We start from the raw sequence: 17,210 nt of genomic DNA, 5'->3' as shown, positions 1-17,210 counted from the left end.
ATGAATTAGTCAGTCAGCAGATTTAAGGATGGACTGGAGAGGTAAGAGGGTGTTGGCAGGGAGACCACAGAAAAGGATGTTGCAGTAGTCGAGGCGGGAGATGATGAGGGCATGCACAAGCATTTTAGTAGATTGAGGGTTGAGGAAAGGATGGATTCTGGAAATCTTTTTGAGCTGGAGGCAACAGGAGGTAGAGCTTGGATGTTCAGTCTGACAGGACAAAGTCAAAGGTTACTCCGAGGCAGCGGACTTCCGGTACGGGGGAAAGCATGATGTCATTAATTGTGATAGGTCAGGTAAGGAAGAACTGTGAGATGGAGGAAAGAGGAGTTCAGATTTGTCCACATTGAGCTTGAGGAAGCGAGAAGGAGGATATGGCTGATACACTCTGGGATTCTGGGCAGCAGAGAGGTGACGTCTGAGGTAGATCTGAGTGTCATCAGCATAAAGGTGGTACTTGAATCCGTGGGACTTTGAGTTGCCCCAGGCCAAGTGTATAGATTGAAAAGAGTAGGGGTCCAAGAACAGAGCTTTGGGGGACTCCAACAGAGAGAGGTGGGATGAGGAGGTAGTGTAGGAGTGGGAGACGCTGAATGTGCGGTTGGAAAGGTATGAGGAGATCCAGGATAGGGCGAGGTCTTTGATGCCAAAGGAGGAGAGGATCTGTAGTAGGAGGCAGTGGTCAACTGTGTCGAATGCAGAGGACAGGTGTAGAAGCAGGAGTATAGAGTATTGTCCGTTTGCTTTGTCTGTAAGTAGGTCATTAGTAATTTTGGTCAGGGCTGTCTCAGTGGAGTGGTGGGGACGGAAACCAGATTGAAAATTGTCAAAGAGCAATTTAGATGAGAGGTGGGAGGAAAGTTCAGCGTGGACGTGCAGCTCCAGGAGTTTGGAAGCGAATAGGAGCAAGGATATTGGGAGATAGCTGGACATAGTGGTTGGGTCGAGGGTTGGCTTTTTAAGGATAAGTGTGATTGTGGCATGTTTGAAAGCAGAAGGGAAGGTACCTGACGTTGGTGATAGGTTGAAGAGGTGGGTTAGGGATGGGATAAGTATAATAGGAACACTTCATCATTGCTTCATTTTTTGGGCAGAAAGTTCTTATCAGCAGTCCCTAAACCTGTGTATATAGGCAGCGTTACTCAGACTTGCCACCTAGGGAAAGTTGGATGATCACTTGTGAGAGGAGTGTAGTTGCCCCCCAGTTTGGAGGGTGAGTTTGGGATGGCTGTGTGCTGGTGTGATGTTCTGCCCATCTATAGTTTGTAGTCTGCTCTCATTGTTCGTCAGTCGCTCCTGTGAGTCACACTCATGTGTTTCTGTGCTCATCGTACATAATTATGGTATATGTCACATTTTGCTGTATTACCAGTAGATCAGGTATTGCTCATCTCACTTTGTAACATTTGAGATTCGGTCTAGTCCAGATTATGTCGGAGACTCAAATAACGAAACAATAACATTCAGAATCTTCTAATCACTTTTAGTCCGCATGATCCGTGCTTCCTGCAGGAAAGTTACAGCACAATAGCCATTTTACAGTAAAGGTGACCCTGTGTAGCCTGAAGATTAATGACCTGAGCCGAGCATGTGCTTTAGGCCTCCTTCAGACTTCCGATGGTTTCTTTTGTGCATAAGAACAGACTGATTTACTCTCCATACACATGTATTTGTACATACGAGCAGAAGTTCTCAGAAGCTCTCTGATTGTGCTTATCCGGTACTGAGCTGCCAGCATGAAGCAAGTTTAGTCTCATGTAGAAATGCTCCTGAGGCTGAATTCAAGGCGTCTGTGGAGGCTTCTGAATTCTTGTAAGCTGACTTATGACCACATCAGAGCAAAGTTTAGATCAACTCTGATGTGGTCATCTAATAGCTTAAAATATAAGAAGAGAGAGAAGTTAGAGCCTGTTTACAATGGCCAATAATTGGGAATGAGAATTCGCGGAAACATTGTTAACCCATGTATCAGACTGTCGAAATCACCTAACATGGAAAACTTATTCGTGGGGTGAAGCAAGCTTAAAAATGATGGTTCTTGGCAGCACTTCATCCTTTGCTGCTGTAGAGGACATGATGTATAAAGCACGGTCGTATTAAGGACTGGTCTGCAGCCATGGACGTGCGGTTGGCTTGTGTACAAATATGTCCATGTCCTTTGAGCTACTCCTTGTTTGTAGGAATATATTTCTTTTTTACTAGTCATTGGGGAAGAGGTGAAACCTTAAGGGTACCGTTACACTAAGCGATGCACCAGCGATCCCGACAACGATATGGATCGCTGGTGCATCGCTAAGTGGTCGCTAGTGAGCTGCCACACAGGCAGATCTCACCAGCGACATCGCAGCGGACGGGGGTCGCTACTTACCTGTCAGACGAGGCGATCCTGACGTCCTCCCGCCCGCGTCCACGCGTCGCTCGTCGCCACAGCAGGAAGCGCCCAACGAGAAATGGTCCAGGATGTTCTCGCGCGATCAGCAATAACCAGCGGGGGAGCCGGTCAGATGCAAGTATCACACATAGCGATATCGCTATAACGTCACAAAACCAGTGACGTTACAGCGATATTGCTAGCGATATCGCTATGTGTAACGGGCCCTTTAGTCTGGAGATTGTGCCCACATGCTGTGACCTGGCTCTGTTTCGTCTTCCTGCTGACAGATCTGTACAGCTCATTTCTTCTCTCATTTCTTCCTCAGAGACTTTGATTCTCTATCAAAAGAGAAAGTCTTCGAGAACAATCGACTGGTGAGTTGTGGGCTGGACGTGGAGGTTGGGTATGAATGGTGTGGATTATCCTGGCATGTGGGCATTATGAATGGCACAGTTCTGTTCTTCTTGTCGTTTCCTTCTTTTTTTGCTTTGCTCCCTGATTGACTCTTTATTTATTTATTTTTTTTTTTCATTCTTTTCCATAGTACACTTGAAAATAAACAACTTTGTAATATATCATATCAGGGAAATCCGCTTCTTTCTTTGCCAGGATCAATCAATCAAAATTCTCAGTTTTGAGGTAGCATCTGTATTCAGTGAAGACAGACGTTCCTATTACTGAGATGGGCAGCACGATGGCTCAGTGGTTAGTACTGCAGCCTTGCAGTGCTGGGGTCCTGGGTTCAAATCCTACCAAGAACAAGATCTGCAAGGAGTTTGTCCGTTCTCCTCGTGTTTGTGTGGGTTTCCTCCGAGTTCTCTGGTTTCCTCCCACACCCCAAAGAAAATTTGGTAGGGAATCTAGATTGTGAGCCCCATTGGGGACAGTGATGATAATGTATGTAAAGTGTTGTGGAATATGATAGCGCTATATCTGTTCAATCTGTTGTCTAGAAAAGCATAATTTTATACCCATCCCCCCAAAAAAGTGTCAACAACAACTTATGTACAGAGGTAACCTGGGCTTTGTTCACACGAGAATTAGGATTTTTTTTTTCCTGCACAGTATGTAGGTTTTTATTTTTTTTAAAGCAACAGAGTGGCATTTTAAATGTAAGGCCCCTGCCCCCATTCTTATTCTCGCCTTCCTGCGACTTCACCTTTTACCGACGCCTCTTCGGTCCCTCAGCGCCATCTTGTGCCTGTAACTTCTGATTGGGCAGAAATCAAAAGGTACGTTACAAGAGCTCAATGCAAGTCTGAGAGCCAGAAACCAGGCTCTCTCAGAGATGTATTGTAAAGTGATGTCTGACTTGCTCCATGAAACACTGGAGCTGCCGGCAGGTCACTTTTTGCAGGAGATAGATGGGAATGACGCTGGAAAAAGATGAAGGCAGCGGCAGGTGAGTATGAGACAGGGGGAATTACATTTAAAGCATCACACCCGCGGTGCAATAAAAAAAACAAAAAACTCCGGATTGGTGTTTTAACAGTAATTCATAGCAGACCTTTGCAACTATATGGCCATATATTTATATTTGCGCACACCAAACTATTGCCCTGCTTATAATATGAGCAAAGCGAAACTGCTTTTTTGTTGAAGGTCTATGTCCTGTAGCATGCACCTACTATATGGATTGGTGGTGGCCTACTGGTTGCACACTTATTGATCGGTCATTCTTGTGGAAAGGTGATGTTTGAAATGCCCAATTAACAAGACACTTATATAGGTTATATACATATATTGGATATTCCTTAATGCAAATGGAAAAGTCCTAGTGTTCAATTTTGACTCCTATACACTGGGCATTGCTTGGAGAATAGGTCTTAAAATTATGGAAGTAGTGATGAACAATACATAATGAATTACAACATACCGTTTAACAAAATCTGGGCCAAAATGCAGAAGCAGTATTAAAAAAAAAAAAATTAAACCCTTACTGCCTACGAAGGAATTAAGAGAGTAGGTAGCAGCCTGGTGCAGCTAACCAGTTGATTGGTCATCAGTAAGTGTAACCACTTCTACAAAAGCAGAAGGTTTGGCAGTGTGCTCATCTGGAGGATTTGGGCATGTTAATATGTTATACAGTGTGAAGGAGGAAAGATATCAGCAATAGAGAAGCTGTTATTGATGCAAATCATTTTGGGAATGGTTATAAGGCCATTTCGAAACAATTTGTAGTCCATCATTCTACAGTATGAAAGATTAAGTGGAAAACATACAAGACAATTGACAATCTTAGCAGAAGTGGACGTTCACCCCAAGGTCAGAAACTCAAGAGCTACAACTCGGACTCAGAATGTTACATATTCAAGTTAATGGCCGTACATTTGGAAAAAGACTGAACAAGTATGACTTGTTTAAAAGGATTACCAGGAAAAGGTCTCTTATTTCTAATAAGAACATGGCAACACAGATATATTTTGTGAAGTTCCATCTGAAAAGCCTATAAGACTTCTATAGCAATGTCCTTTGGAACCACGAGACCTAAGTGGATATGTTTGTCAAAGTGGTGCAGGGCTTTATTGCCAAACACATCACAAGAAACTGTCAAGCATGTTGGTGGAGGGGCGACCGTGAACTCATCTGTATACCAAAGTATTTGAGTCACATGTGAGGTCATCTATCCAGAAGCGAAAGATTGGCCAGACCTAGGTCATGCAAGTACATCAGCAAATCTACACCAGAATAGCTGGAAAATAAAATAATTGATATGTTGCAATAGGTGAGTCAAAATCCAGACCTCAACTCAATGGAAATCCTGTCGCAAGGACATTAAAAGAGCTGTACATAACAAATGCCCACAAACTTCAATGAACTGAACCAACGATGTAAAGAAGAGTGGCGCAAAATCCCTCCAGAGCTATGTGAGCGACTGATAAAATCATACAGAAAATGAATTCTTCAAGTTATTGCTGATAAAGGTACTACAAGCTGTTGATTATTGGATGTACTTAAAGGGTTGTCCACTACTTTAATAATGAGGGCCTATCCTTGGGATCGGTCATCAGTGTGTGATCGGTGGGGGTGTGACACCCTGCACCTCTGCCGATCAGCAGTTTTTGTTGGCGGCGGCTGTAACTGACCAGTTATAGTACAGCTCCATCTACAGCATAGTAGCCATGGCATGGTACTGCACATCCACCCAGTATTCAAATCAATAGGGGTGGATGTGCAGTACCCGGCCACTATACAGTAAGCAGAGCTGCTCCCTATAGCTCTGACTGGTCAGTTCCGGACGACACTGATAATAGCTGATCAGAGGGGGTGTCGCACCCCCACCGATCATCACTCATATCAGAACCCCATTGTTATTCACTGATCCAACGTACAACCATATACATGACGGTATTGTAAGATCAGGGTTTCATGACATCCATGAGTGCTGAAGCCATTGCCTTCACAGCAGAATAAAACTTTTTTTCAACCCCTTTCCAACTGTGGCATTTAACTCGTTCTTCCGGTAGGCACGCTGGAAATCCCGCCCATCGGTGACCCGTCACGTGATCGTGGGTCACTGATGGGTTAGCATGAAAACCAGAGGTCTCCAGCAGACCTCTATGGTTATCAAAGCCAGATTGCTATGAGCGCCGCTTGGTGGTCGGCACTAATAGCAAGTGAGCATTTCTGCTACATACAGGCGAGCTGATCATCGCCTGTATGTAGCAGAGCTGATCAGACAACTGCAGCTTCTGGTTTCCCATGGAGACTATTGAAACATAAAAAAAAAAAGTTTTTAAAAATATTTTCCCATTTTTCCTCATAGATTGTAAGCTTGCGAGCAGGGCCCTCATTCCTCTTGGTATCTGTTATGATCTATGTGATTGTTATGCTGTAATGTCTATTGTCTGTACAAGTCCCCTCTATAATGTAAAGTGCTGCGGAATATGTTGGCGCTATAAAAAATATTTATTATTAAATAAAAAAAGTTCAAATCACCCCCCTTTCGCCCCATTCAAAATAAATCAAACATGCACATATTTGGTATCACCGCTTTCAGAATCGCCAAATCTATCAATATATGAAAAGAATTAACCCGATCGGTAAACGGTGTAGCATGAAAAAAATTCAAATCGCCAGAATTACGATTTTTTTGGTCGCTGCTACATTGCAATAACAGGCGATCAAAAGATCGTATCTGCACCAAAATGGTATCATTAATAGTCATCTTGGTGCGCAAAAAATAAGCCCTTACCCAGCCCCAGATCACAAAAAATGGAGACTCTACGAGCCTCGGAAAATGGCGCCATTTTTTTTTTTTTTTTTTCACCACTTAAATAAAAAAGAATCTAGACATGTTTAGTGTCTGTGAACTCGTAATGACCAGGAGAATAATAATAAGGGCAGGTTAGTTTTAGCAACTAGTGAACCTGGGGAAAAAAAAAATCCAAAACACAAGAGTGGAATTTCAATTTTTTGCATTTTCACCGCACTTGGATTTTTTCCCGGTTTCCAGTACACGATATGTTAAAACCAATTGTGTTGTTCAAAAGTACAACTCGTCTTGCAAAAAACGAGACCTCACATGGCCATTTTGACTGAAAAGTAAAGTTATGGCTCTGGGAACAAGGGGAGCAAAAAACAAACACAAAACCAAAAATGCCTCCGGGGGATAAGGGCTTAATTCCCCCGTTGCAGTAGTAGAATTAGATTTGTCACTGTGCCATTGTAGGCTGGATACTGCAGGGACATGAGTTTGTTGTATTATGGATGCACATGGGAAATAATAAAACACTTGAAATGTTGGGGATATGTCTTAAGCCTTTATACACATGCCGAGGAGGCATAAAAAACATTAAAGGGGTTGTCATGTTTATAAATGGGTAAAACTGCAAAGTGCTTGTAAAAATAAAAATTTACCTCTTATTAAAAATGCTCTGCGGTCTCGAAAATGGAGGGATGTTCTAGTGTACTAGGTTAGAATGGCCGGTTACCTAGGCAAGGATTGCTCGCTGTAAGCAAGCAATTCTTTAAAGCAGGTCAGCTCTGACCAGCCTGCGCCCCCCTGCGCTGCCCCCATGTTTCAGAGGCAAAGCTCGCTCTGCTCGCAGCCTAGGAGAGGGCACATTTCAGGCCAGCAGCGTGACTGCTGCAAGTAAGCCATTAATCTTCAGGAGCGCACCGCTCCCGGCAAAGCAGGAGGCCAAAGACTGGAGCAGTGCACTCCTGATTTTCTTTTTTTGTTAATTTTTTTTTAATTTTTTTTACTATGTCAAAGCAGACACAAAGAATATTAATAAGTCTATAATGTAATTGCTTCCAGTTTCATACACAGTCCGACAGACAGGTTTTTGGGCGTGCCTGCATGAGACCTGTATCCAAACTGGAGAAGTCAGGATTTCATTGCCAAATGCATGATATCACACATGAAATCTGACTCCTTCGTCTGAGCAGAGAATCCAAAATCCAGAGACACATGGTGAAACATGTTACACGCTGTCTTTTCTCCTCAAAGCGTGCAATTTTATAGCAAACAACCGAGTAAGGGAGGAAGGCAGCAGTGTCCGAGGCGGAGGAAGCCCAGAATGAGGTCTCCCTCTGCGCCTTGTGTGCAGAGAGCTCAGGAGGCTCCACACCCAGCGGGGCAGTTATACGCCACTCCGAAAAATAATAATGGAGTACATTTCTCTGAATAAGGCGCACTCCACTTAATAAATTTACTACATTTTTTTTAGTCAGACATTGAAACGTACATGTCCAAATTTGCCTCCCAAATTTCTGTCTAAAGCTTAATAAATCCGTTTCGACGTCCCTGGACCTGCCTCCTCCTGTTCACCACACTGACTCTTTCAGCTTTTGGTGTGAGCGTGGTTCAGAGAAGAGGGAAGGTGTGAATAAAAATTAACTTTTATTAACGTCTATTAATCTACAACCTTTCTGTGAATGATGTCCAGTGAGATATGACCATCTCTTTACTGTCAATTTTGTGGGTCTTTGTGTCGAAAAAACAACTGGTGTAAACTCCTCGATAAATGTAGGCCGCTAACTGGTAGTTTATATTTTATTTCAATGTGTCCAACATATCCGGAGGCCATGTACACCGGCTGTGATCATTCTCAGATGGGGTCACAGTGTACCTCAACTCGCATGTATAGCACCATATGTTAACCGGAAACCAAGTAATGGGCACCATTTTGCGGGGGGGAGGGGGGGGGTTGTTTTCAATTTTAAGAAACTTTATTTTAAAATATATACATTTTTTTTTTTAAGAGATGGGTCAGTAGCACTGCAGCTAGAAGTTATTTGTAAGTCTATAGCAAATTTAGAAAAGTCCAGATCATTGGGGGTTACTTCTTGTATGGGTTGTCTGTGGTGTTCGGAGCTCAGCCTTGGTTTCTTGCACTGCTGTGGTAAAGTGAAAGCTGCGCTATCATTGGTGGTTCTGGGCAGCAAAGACAGGTGGTCAAATGTGTATGTAAAGGAGGCCTCGGGCTACCGTCACACACCCGCGTGACCCGTCCTAGTGCTGTCCGTGTTTTTCTCATCAGGCACACGGACTCAGAGTTTCATTGATCCGTACACACACGAGAGCGATGTTTGCAGTGTTTTTACATCTTCACATATAATTTTCACTATTTAAAAAGGATTTCCGCCTACAATGTAATTATACTAATTACCATATATAATACTGTTATAGGTAGTAATAAATCAAAGTATAGTAAAATCTGCCCATTAGTAACTATCTTACTTACAAAGAGGCTGTGTTTTTTTTTTTTTTTGTGATGGACATTTTTACAAAAATGTCCAAACAGGAGGGGGAAGCAGGTCTAATGTTATTATAATGACTCCATGCACATTAAAGTTGGCCGAAACCTGACCCCCAGCAATCCAGAGTTGGGGGATTTAGAACCAGGAGGACAGCGCTTGGCCCTCCGTTCTGATTTTCAGCCTCCATTCATTGTCTACGGGACTAGCACCTCCAGTCAGGATGGGGCTGCAGAGCCTCGTTCTCACGACTCTAAGTGCCAATCTTGGGATGGCTGGGGACATCCATCGATCTGCAAGCTAGCTTCTATCTCATGGTTAGGGGATAACTAGATTTTTGGGGAATGAACTTTATAAGCCTTCCTTTACAAAGTTTGTGTTTTTTTTTTTTTTTTTTCCTTGCAGCTGAACCTAATTTCCCCCCCCCCCCCCAAATAAAAAAAAAACCCTCCATTTAGTTTCTTATTGTAAAAGTCCTATTTATATTTACATTGTATCAGACCTGCAGGGTTTTTTCTTCCCTATACAGAAAACTGGTATAATGTCTCACTTTGTATATGTGATTTTGTAAGTAAGTTACAAAAAGGGCAAATATTTTTTTTTATCTGCTGTGACCAGCTTTTACTGCATTTATTCTCTGTTATCTGATTGTTCCGGCATATAAATAGAGAGATATATCAGAATTGCATAGTTCTCCCTCACCCATGACAGCACCACGGAGAGAGGGGGTCCGCCCATCAAGGACAGGAACCTACAGACAAAAGAGCGGCACCTCTCCTCCGCCCCCAGTTGGGTTCCTGTCCTTGACGGGTGAACCACGGCAGCAGGAGCGCAGCACTTACTGAAGATCCGGGACCGTCCCGTCCGCGGTCAGACAGCGGGAAGGCCCCTGTCGCGGCGGGGTCGGTTGCCGAAGCCGCCACCGCTGCAGCTGAGGGGCTGTCCAGGGTGAGCGGGCGGGGAGGACCGGGCCGCCGCTCCGGGAGGAGTAGGGGCCGGGGGACGCCGGTGTAGGGGCAGCGCCGGGTACAGAGGTGTACCAAGATGGCGCTGCCCCGGAAGTAGAAGGAGAAACTTCCGGGTCCCCGCGGTCGGCACATGCGCAGTGCGCACTCCCCGGGGGAGGCAGCGGTGCAGGCCGGGAACAGGTGACGCCAGGGCGGCTTATTCAAATTTGGAACGCTGAAGCAGCCTCAGGGCTGGAAGCGTTCAGGCGTGATGGATAGCGACCAGCATGAGGAGCTACAGCAGCCTAAGCAGCAGCAGCAACATAGGCAGCATCACCAGCACCGCCAAAAGGATAAAGACAGACGGGGGAGCCGGTCCAGTAGTCACTCCACGCAGCATTCAACTGCAAGGAGCAAGTCACCTGCCATGGATCGCCCAGTGAGGGATTTGGATCCACTTCCAGAACCGGTACCTGCAACCGCGCATGGGGGGTAAGTGGATCTTCGTGAATGTTCCCCATTGTAATAGACTTCTTTCCCTTATCAGGGAAAGAAGAGAGAAAAAACCAAGAACAGGGAATGCCCCACCTGTAGGAAACCATTACCAACGCCCTGGGAGAAAAAATTGTGTGACTCCTGTATACAGGAGGTCCTCGGCGGTGAAACCCCGGATCATGCCGCAGACCTAAGGGCGGTAATCCACGCAGAAATTCAGAGTGCCCTTTCATCCAAAAAATGGGAAAGGAAGGAAGGGGGACGTGGTAATAGAGTCCCAATCAGAGAGCTTATCGTCAGGGGAAGTCACCTCCCATACTGTAAATACCGACTCGTCATCCTCCGAAGAGGAGACGGAAGGTCGTCATTGTTTCCCCCTGGACGAAGTGGATGCCTTAGTAAAAGCGGTAAGATCCACTATGGGGGTGGAGGACCCCCGGACTGATAGATCAGTCCAGGACATTATGTTCGGAGGACTGGGTCAAAAGAAACGGAGGGTATTTCCGTTAAATAAGAACGTCCAAGGCCTCATAGATAAAGAATGGGAAAAACCGGATAGGAAATACTCTACAGTTCCTTCCATCAAAAGAAAGTACCCATTTGATGAGGAGGCATCCACATCGTGGGATAAGGCCCCCAAACTAGACGTGGCGGTAGCCAAAGCTTCAAGAAGGTTTGCACTCCCCTTTGAAGATATGGGTACTCTGAAAGACCCGTTAGATAAAAAAGCGGATACCCTACTTAAGGGCACCTGGGAATCAGCAGGGGGAAACATCAGGCCGGCGGTAGCGGCAACCTGTACCTCCAGAGCTCTTATGGTATGGATAGACCAATTGGAGAGACAGATAAGGGAAGGGGTTCCCAGAGATAAAATCCTGGAATCCATGCCAATGATAAGAGGGGCGGCAGCCTTCCTGGCCGACTCTTCGGCTGATTCGATAAGATTGTCATCCAAAACGGCAGCCTTGTCGAATGCAGCTAGAAGAGCTTTATGGTTAAAATGTTGGCCGGGCGATCTCCAGACAAAAATGAAGTTATGCGCCATTCCCTGTGAAGGGAAATTCCTCTTCGGGGAAACTTTGGATGACATCCTCGAAAAGGCAGGCGACAAAAAGAAAGGCTTCCCAAACCTAGGACCAGTGAGCTCCACAGGCTTTAAACGGTCCTTTCGGAACAAAAAGTTCTTTCAGAGGAGACCCCCGAGAGACCAAAAATGGGAAGACAGAAGAAGGGACAGGGGGTTCATCTTCGGTAACTCGTCCCGGGATAAAAAACCCGCCAAGTGACTGGGCCCAGGGTGGGAGGGAGACTAAGTTTTTTCCTCTCAGCCTGGGAGAAAATATCCAACAATCCCTGGCTGATAAATCTTGTAAGATCAGGATTAAGGATAAACTTTTATTCTCTCCTGCCGCAAAAATATATAATTACCCCGATAAGGTCGTCAAAAAACGAACAAGACGCCCTCGAAAAGGAGGTCCTGAGTATGTTGGACAAAAAAGTCCTACAGGAGGTTCCCCCACAGGAGAGAGGCAGGGGATTCTACTCGCCTCTCTTCCTAGTAACCAAACCAGACAACACCTTCCGCACCATCATAAATTTAAAAAGACTGAATTGCTATATCAAGAACGAAAAATTCAAGATGGAATCGATCAAATCGACCATCAAAATTCTCTTTCCGCAATGCTTTATGGTGGTCTTAGACCTCAGCGATGCCTACTACCATGTCCCCATTCACAAAGAATCCAGGCAATACCTCAGGCTAGCAGTCTCGATAGCAGGAGAAATAAGAGAATTCCAATACAGGGCCCTGCCATTTGGGATCTCAGTGGCTCCACGGGTCTTTACGAAATTGGTGGCAGAGATGATGGCTCACATAAGAGAACAGGATGTTCTGATAGTGCCTTATTTGGACGACTTTTTAATAGCGAGCAACTCAGGCCAGAAATGCACAGAACAGAGGGACAGAGTGATGAGCACTCTAAAAAACCTCGAGTGGCTTCTGAACCTGAAAAAGTCAAGGCTGGAACCAAGGAGAGTCCAGGAGTTCCTAGGCCTGACACTGGATTCGAACATCCAAGTGTGTTACTTGCCAGATCACAAAAGGGACAGAATCATTCATATGGTACAAAAAGCGAGGCAAAACCCTTCTATGACACTAAGACGAGCAATGTCCCTGTTAGGGTCCCTCTCTGCATGCTTGCCGGCGGTCCAGTGGGCACAAATACACATGAGGGATCTGCAGTGGGATATCCTGACCAACCAGCGGGCTTTAGGAGACCACTTGGAACATCATATTACGCTAGATTCAAAAACTATTCATTCCCTAGCCTGGTGGGAGGACAAATGCAACTTGTCCAAAGGGATTCCCTGAGAGGCCAAGATTACACATGTAATTACCACCGACGCCAGTCCCGTGGGATGGGGAGCACACATGGGCATCAGTGTGGCTCAAGGGGGATGGAGAAGTCAAGAGCTAAAAGCCTCCTCGAATCAAAAAGAACTGCTAGCAGTAAATTATGCCTTGAGTCACTTTTTGCCAGCATTAAAGGGCCATCATGTCCGGATATTCTCGGACAACCGAGTAACAGTGGCCTATATAAACCACCAGGGGGGAACCAGGTCCAGAACGCTAATGGAGGCATCCTCCGAGATATTCAGGTTAGCCGAGGAAAACTTACTGTCCCTATCGGCGCTACACATACGGGGAGTAGAGAACCAGACAGCAGACTTTCTGAGCCGTACCCAACTACATCAAGGGGAGTTGGCTCTAAATCAGTCCGTTTTTCAGAAGATTGTGGAAATGTGGGGAACCCCAGACATAGACTTATTTGCAGACCACAAAAACAAAAAAGTGGAAGCATTCTGTTCTCTAAATCCCAAAGGGAATCCTCAGACCCTGGACGCATTTATGCTCCCATGGACACGGGGACTACTGTATGCCTTCCCACCGACCATTCTCCTCCCAGCGGTGATAAGGAAAGTCAGGGAAGAGGGGGCTCGGGTAATACTTATAGCCCCTTTCTGGCCAAAAAAAAACATGGTTTTCATGGCTCAGAATAATGTCAGTAACCGACCCCTGGGTCCTACCAGATCTCCCCGACCTTCTATTGCAGGGTCCTGTGCTACACCCCCAAGCAGTGAACCTCCATTTAACAGCATGGAATTTGAAAGGTCACTGCTGAGGGGGAAAGGATTTTCAGAAAATCTAATTTCCACGTTGCAAAAAAGTAGAAAACCAATTACAATCAAAGCCTATGGTAGAACCTGGAGGAAATTCCTATCCAGTTCGGGGGCAAAGGTTCAGGATGGAATACAAATGGATAAAATCCTGGAATTCCTCCAAAGGGGGTTAGAACAGGGACTAGCGACTAACACACTGAGGGTACAGGTAGCGGCCCTAGGCGCCCTCTATAATCAGGAGGTGGCGAGCGACCCTTGGGTATCACGGTTTGAGGGCCGCAGCCAGGTCTAGACCAATAACTACCCAGAAAGTACCATCATGGGATCTGAACTTAGTGTTGTCAGCCCTAACAGGACCCCCATTCGAGCCTATCCAGTCAGCTCCACTAAAGACCCTATCATTAAAAACGATACTGCTAGTGGCCCTAACATCTGCTCGCAGAGTGACTGACATTCAAGCCTTATCGGCAATACCCCCATTCATTAAAATTATGGAGGATAGAATTATATTGAAATCTGACCCTGCATATTTGCCCAAGGTAGCAACACACTTCCATAGATCACAGGAGGTAGTCCTTCCTTCCTTCTGCCCAAACCCTACGAATAGAGGAGAGGAGAAATTTCACACATTAGATGTGAAGAGGTGCTTAGTGCACTACCTAGAGGCCACCAAGGGATGCAGGAAGGAAGGATCTCTCTTTGTGTGTTTCCAGGGACCTCGAAAGGGGCTCGGGGCGTCCAAAAGTACCCTGGCAAGATGGATAAGGGATGCGATTGCCCTGGCATACTCATGCAGCGGGAATACCATCCCAGAGGGTCTAAAATCCCACTCTACGAGAGCAATGGCGACCTCATGGGCAGAAAGATCAGAGGTATCAATAGAACAGATCTGTAAGGCGGCCACCTGGTCAACACCTTCTACCTTTTTCAAACACTATCGCCTAGATCTAGCCTCTGCATCTGACCTGACCTTCGGGAGAAGGGTCCTTCAGGCGGTGGTCCCTCCCTAAGCTACCAATCTCTGAAATTCTCTCCGTGGTGCTGTCATGGGTGAGGGAGAATAGCTTAGTTACGCACCGATAACGGTGTTTCTCGGAACCCATGACAGCACCCACTTAATTCCCCCCCTCTTTTCACGTGTGCGGTGAGCACGATTTAATGTGTGTAGAGTGTGTTCTTAGACACGAGGCTTCTCTATAAGTATACAAATTTATAATGTTATGTATATACTTTTGTTGTTAACTAACCGTGAGACCCTCTGATGCTCTGTAACCAACTGGGGGCGGAGGAGAGGTGCCGCTCTTTTGTCTGTAGGTTCCTGTCCTTGATGGGCGGACCCCCTCTCTCCGTGGTGCTGTCATGGGTTCCGAGAAACACCGTTATCGGTGAGTAACTAAGCTATTTCTGTATATACAATCTGTAGTTTTGAATGATCTCTAAATCAGTCCCCAGGTAAAAATTCTGGTATGGCTTTTGGGGCAAGTTCACACATACTGTACATATACATGCATTATACTGTATGTACAACTGTCTCGAGAATGAATGCGACATGAAGAAATCCATGTGTAATCTGCAGAAACCGTCCCACTCACTTGTACAAAACAGATTTGTCAGTCTTCATGCAGCTTTGTGGCGTTGCTTTAAACATGGCGTCCAGATTCTGTGTTGGATTGCCAACCATGTGAGCGTTATAATTCAGAAGTATAAACATCAGCAAAAAGGGATGATCTCAGGAGCAGAGAATGAAACCACACACCACTGTGTGAACAGTGCGGGCTGTGCTGAGCCGGGGTCTTTATGGGATGAAACCGCCTTTGATTTCTCAGTAATAACTTATGATGGAGTCTGGCAACACCATATTCTTGTACCAAAAACTGCGTGCAGTGAATATGAGCCAACATCCAGGACCACAAGTTTTATGGCCGAGCTTCTCTAACTGCAAAATAATTGTCGCTGGTAATTGTGGAAGACATGTCTCCGATCCCATGTGTTCCCTAGCTGTATGTTGTGACGCTGCGTGTTTCTGCTGCTTATAGTCCCTGTTACATTATAAGCAATGAATCCCCACAATGGTTATATCATACAAAGCATAAGAAAGGCTTTATGCACTGATCCGGGTTTTTTTTTTTTTTTACACCCACAATTAGTTTTGCTTCCTGGTTTACCAAATACTCAGGATGTCCCATTAGGCAAAATAGGTCTTAAGGGATAGCCTTAAAGGGGTAGTCCATTCTATGTGACTGCAGACTTGTGAACTCTCACATCGTGCACAGTGCACTCTGTCAGGATTCTCTGACGCTGGAAGGGCGGTCATGTGACCACAAGTATGCAATTTTCAGAATTCCAGCCACATTCGGACTAGACAATTCACTTGTATTGAGCCAAGTCGTGTATGTTTAGTCAGCAAATCGCATACTTGCAGTCATGTGCCCGCTCACTCCTGACGTAGACATGGTGATGAAAACCTAATGTGTGCCCTATAATACCCTATGAGGTCTACCAGGTACCGTGGGTGCTCGTCATGTGATTGATCCAGCATGTCTGCTGATTGACAAGAACAACCAAAGTAATAACCATCAATGTGGATGGAGTCTTAGGATGTTTGCACAAAAGTGTTTTTATTTCAGCGCTGGAGAGGTGCCACTAATCTTAGTTCCCTGACCGTCATATTATACTTGCCAGCTTCTGTCTTCAGCTGTTCCCTGTACCACTCTGGTCCCGATCCACCATCTTGTGAACCCCAGCTTCTGACTGACCAGAAGTCAGAGGTAATGGTCGCAAGCTCTCAGTATAAGTCTATGGGAGCAAGTCACAACCTGCAGAAGGCAACCGTGCTGATAACAGAAGATGATGACATCTGGTGAGTATAATACTAGGGGCAGAGAACTTCGATTAGAGGCACCACTCCAGTTGGAGTGGTGCACTTAGAATGGTGTATTGCACGCCAACTTTGATAAATTCCCATCTGTCACCTGCTCCACAGCAAGCTGTTTACTTGGAAAAACTTTTTTAAAGCTTTTGCTCCTGTCTAGCGAAGGCTACCAAGAACACTTCATGTCACTGTTCCTGCAGACCCTTCTCCTCTTCCACAAATTGGTACAAAGAAAGAAACTTTCAACATATAGTAGGCTCGGGGGATTTGTAAAGAACGTCAGAGCAGTTGGAGGCGACAATAAATCACCATAACCATCGGCCATGTTCTGGTGTTGGGCTAGGAATCAAGAACAGTAATAATGTCTGTGGTAGATGACACTTACAAGCCGTGTACTGGGATCTGTACTAAGTTATGTGTCACATTGAAATTAAACATGCAGAGGAATTATATGACCGTAATACATGAAGCATCCTGGATAGTGTCACCTACCTTATCCCGATGTCACGTCTCTAACCTTTAGAGAATGGAATTGCTAAAACCAATGTGTTAAATGCTGGCGAACAGCACATCAGTCACATCACTTCATCACTCCTTAAAGTATTAAATTAGGACTAATGTGTAGAATGGGACACTT

The 17,210-nt window shown here is 45.3% G+C and overlaps 1 protein-coding gene across 2 annotated transcripts in view; it reads left to right on the top strand.

Annotated features, from left to right (window-relative positions):
* Positions 1–17,210, top strand: part of MICALL1 (MICAL like 1) — a 71,661-nt gene that overhangs the window by 3,315 nt on the left and 51,136 nt on the right. For both annotated transcript variants that reach the window (XM_073549533.1, XM_073549532.1), the window contains exon 2: positions 2,700–2,748. In XM_073549533.1, coding sequence (XP_073405634.1) covers positions 2,700–2,748 — 49 coding nt within the window. The remainder of the gene's footprint in view (positions 1–2,699; positions 2,749–17,210) is intronic.

This window comes from Dendrobates tinctorius, unplaced genomic scaffold (assembly GCF_039654945.1).
Source record: "Dendrobates tinctorius isolate UK_male_01 unplaced genomic scaffold, ASM3965494v1 ptg000159l, whole genome shotgun sequence".
NCBI classification, from domain to species: domain Eukaryota; kingdom Metazoa; phylum Chordata; class Amphibia; order Anura; family Dendrobatidae; genus Dendrobates; species Dendrobates tinctorius.
The sequence above is the reverse complement of the archived record's forward strand: the minus strand, read 5'-3'. Positions and strand labels throughout refer to the sequence as shown.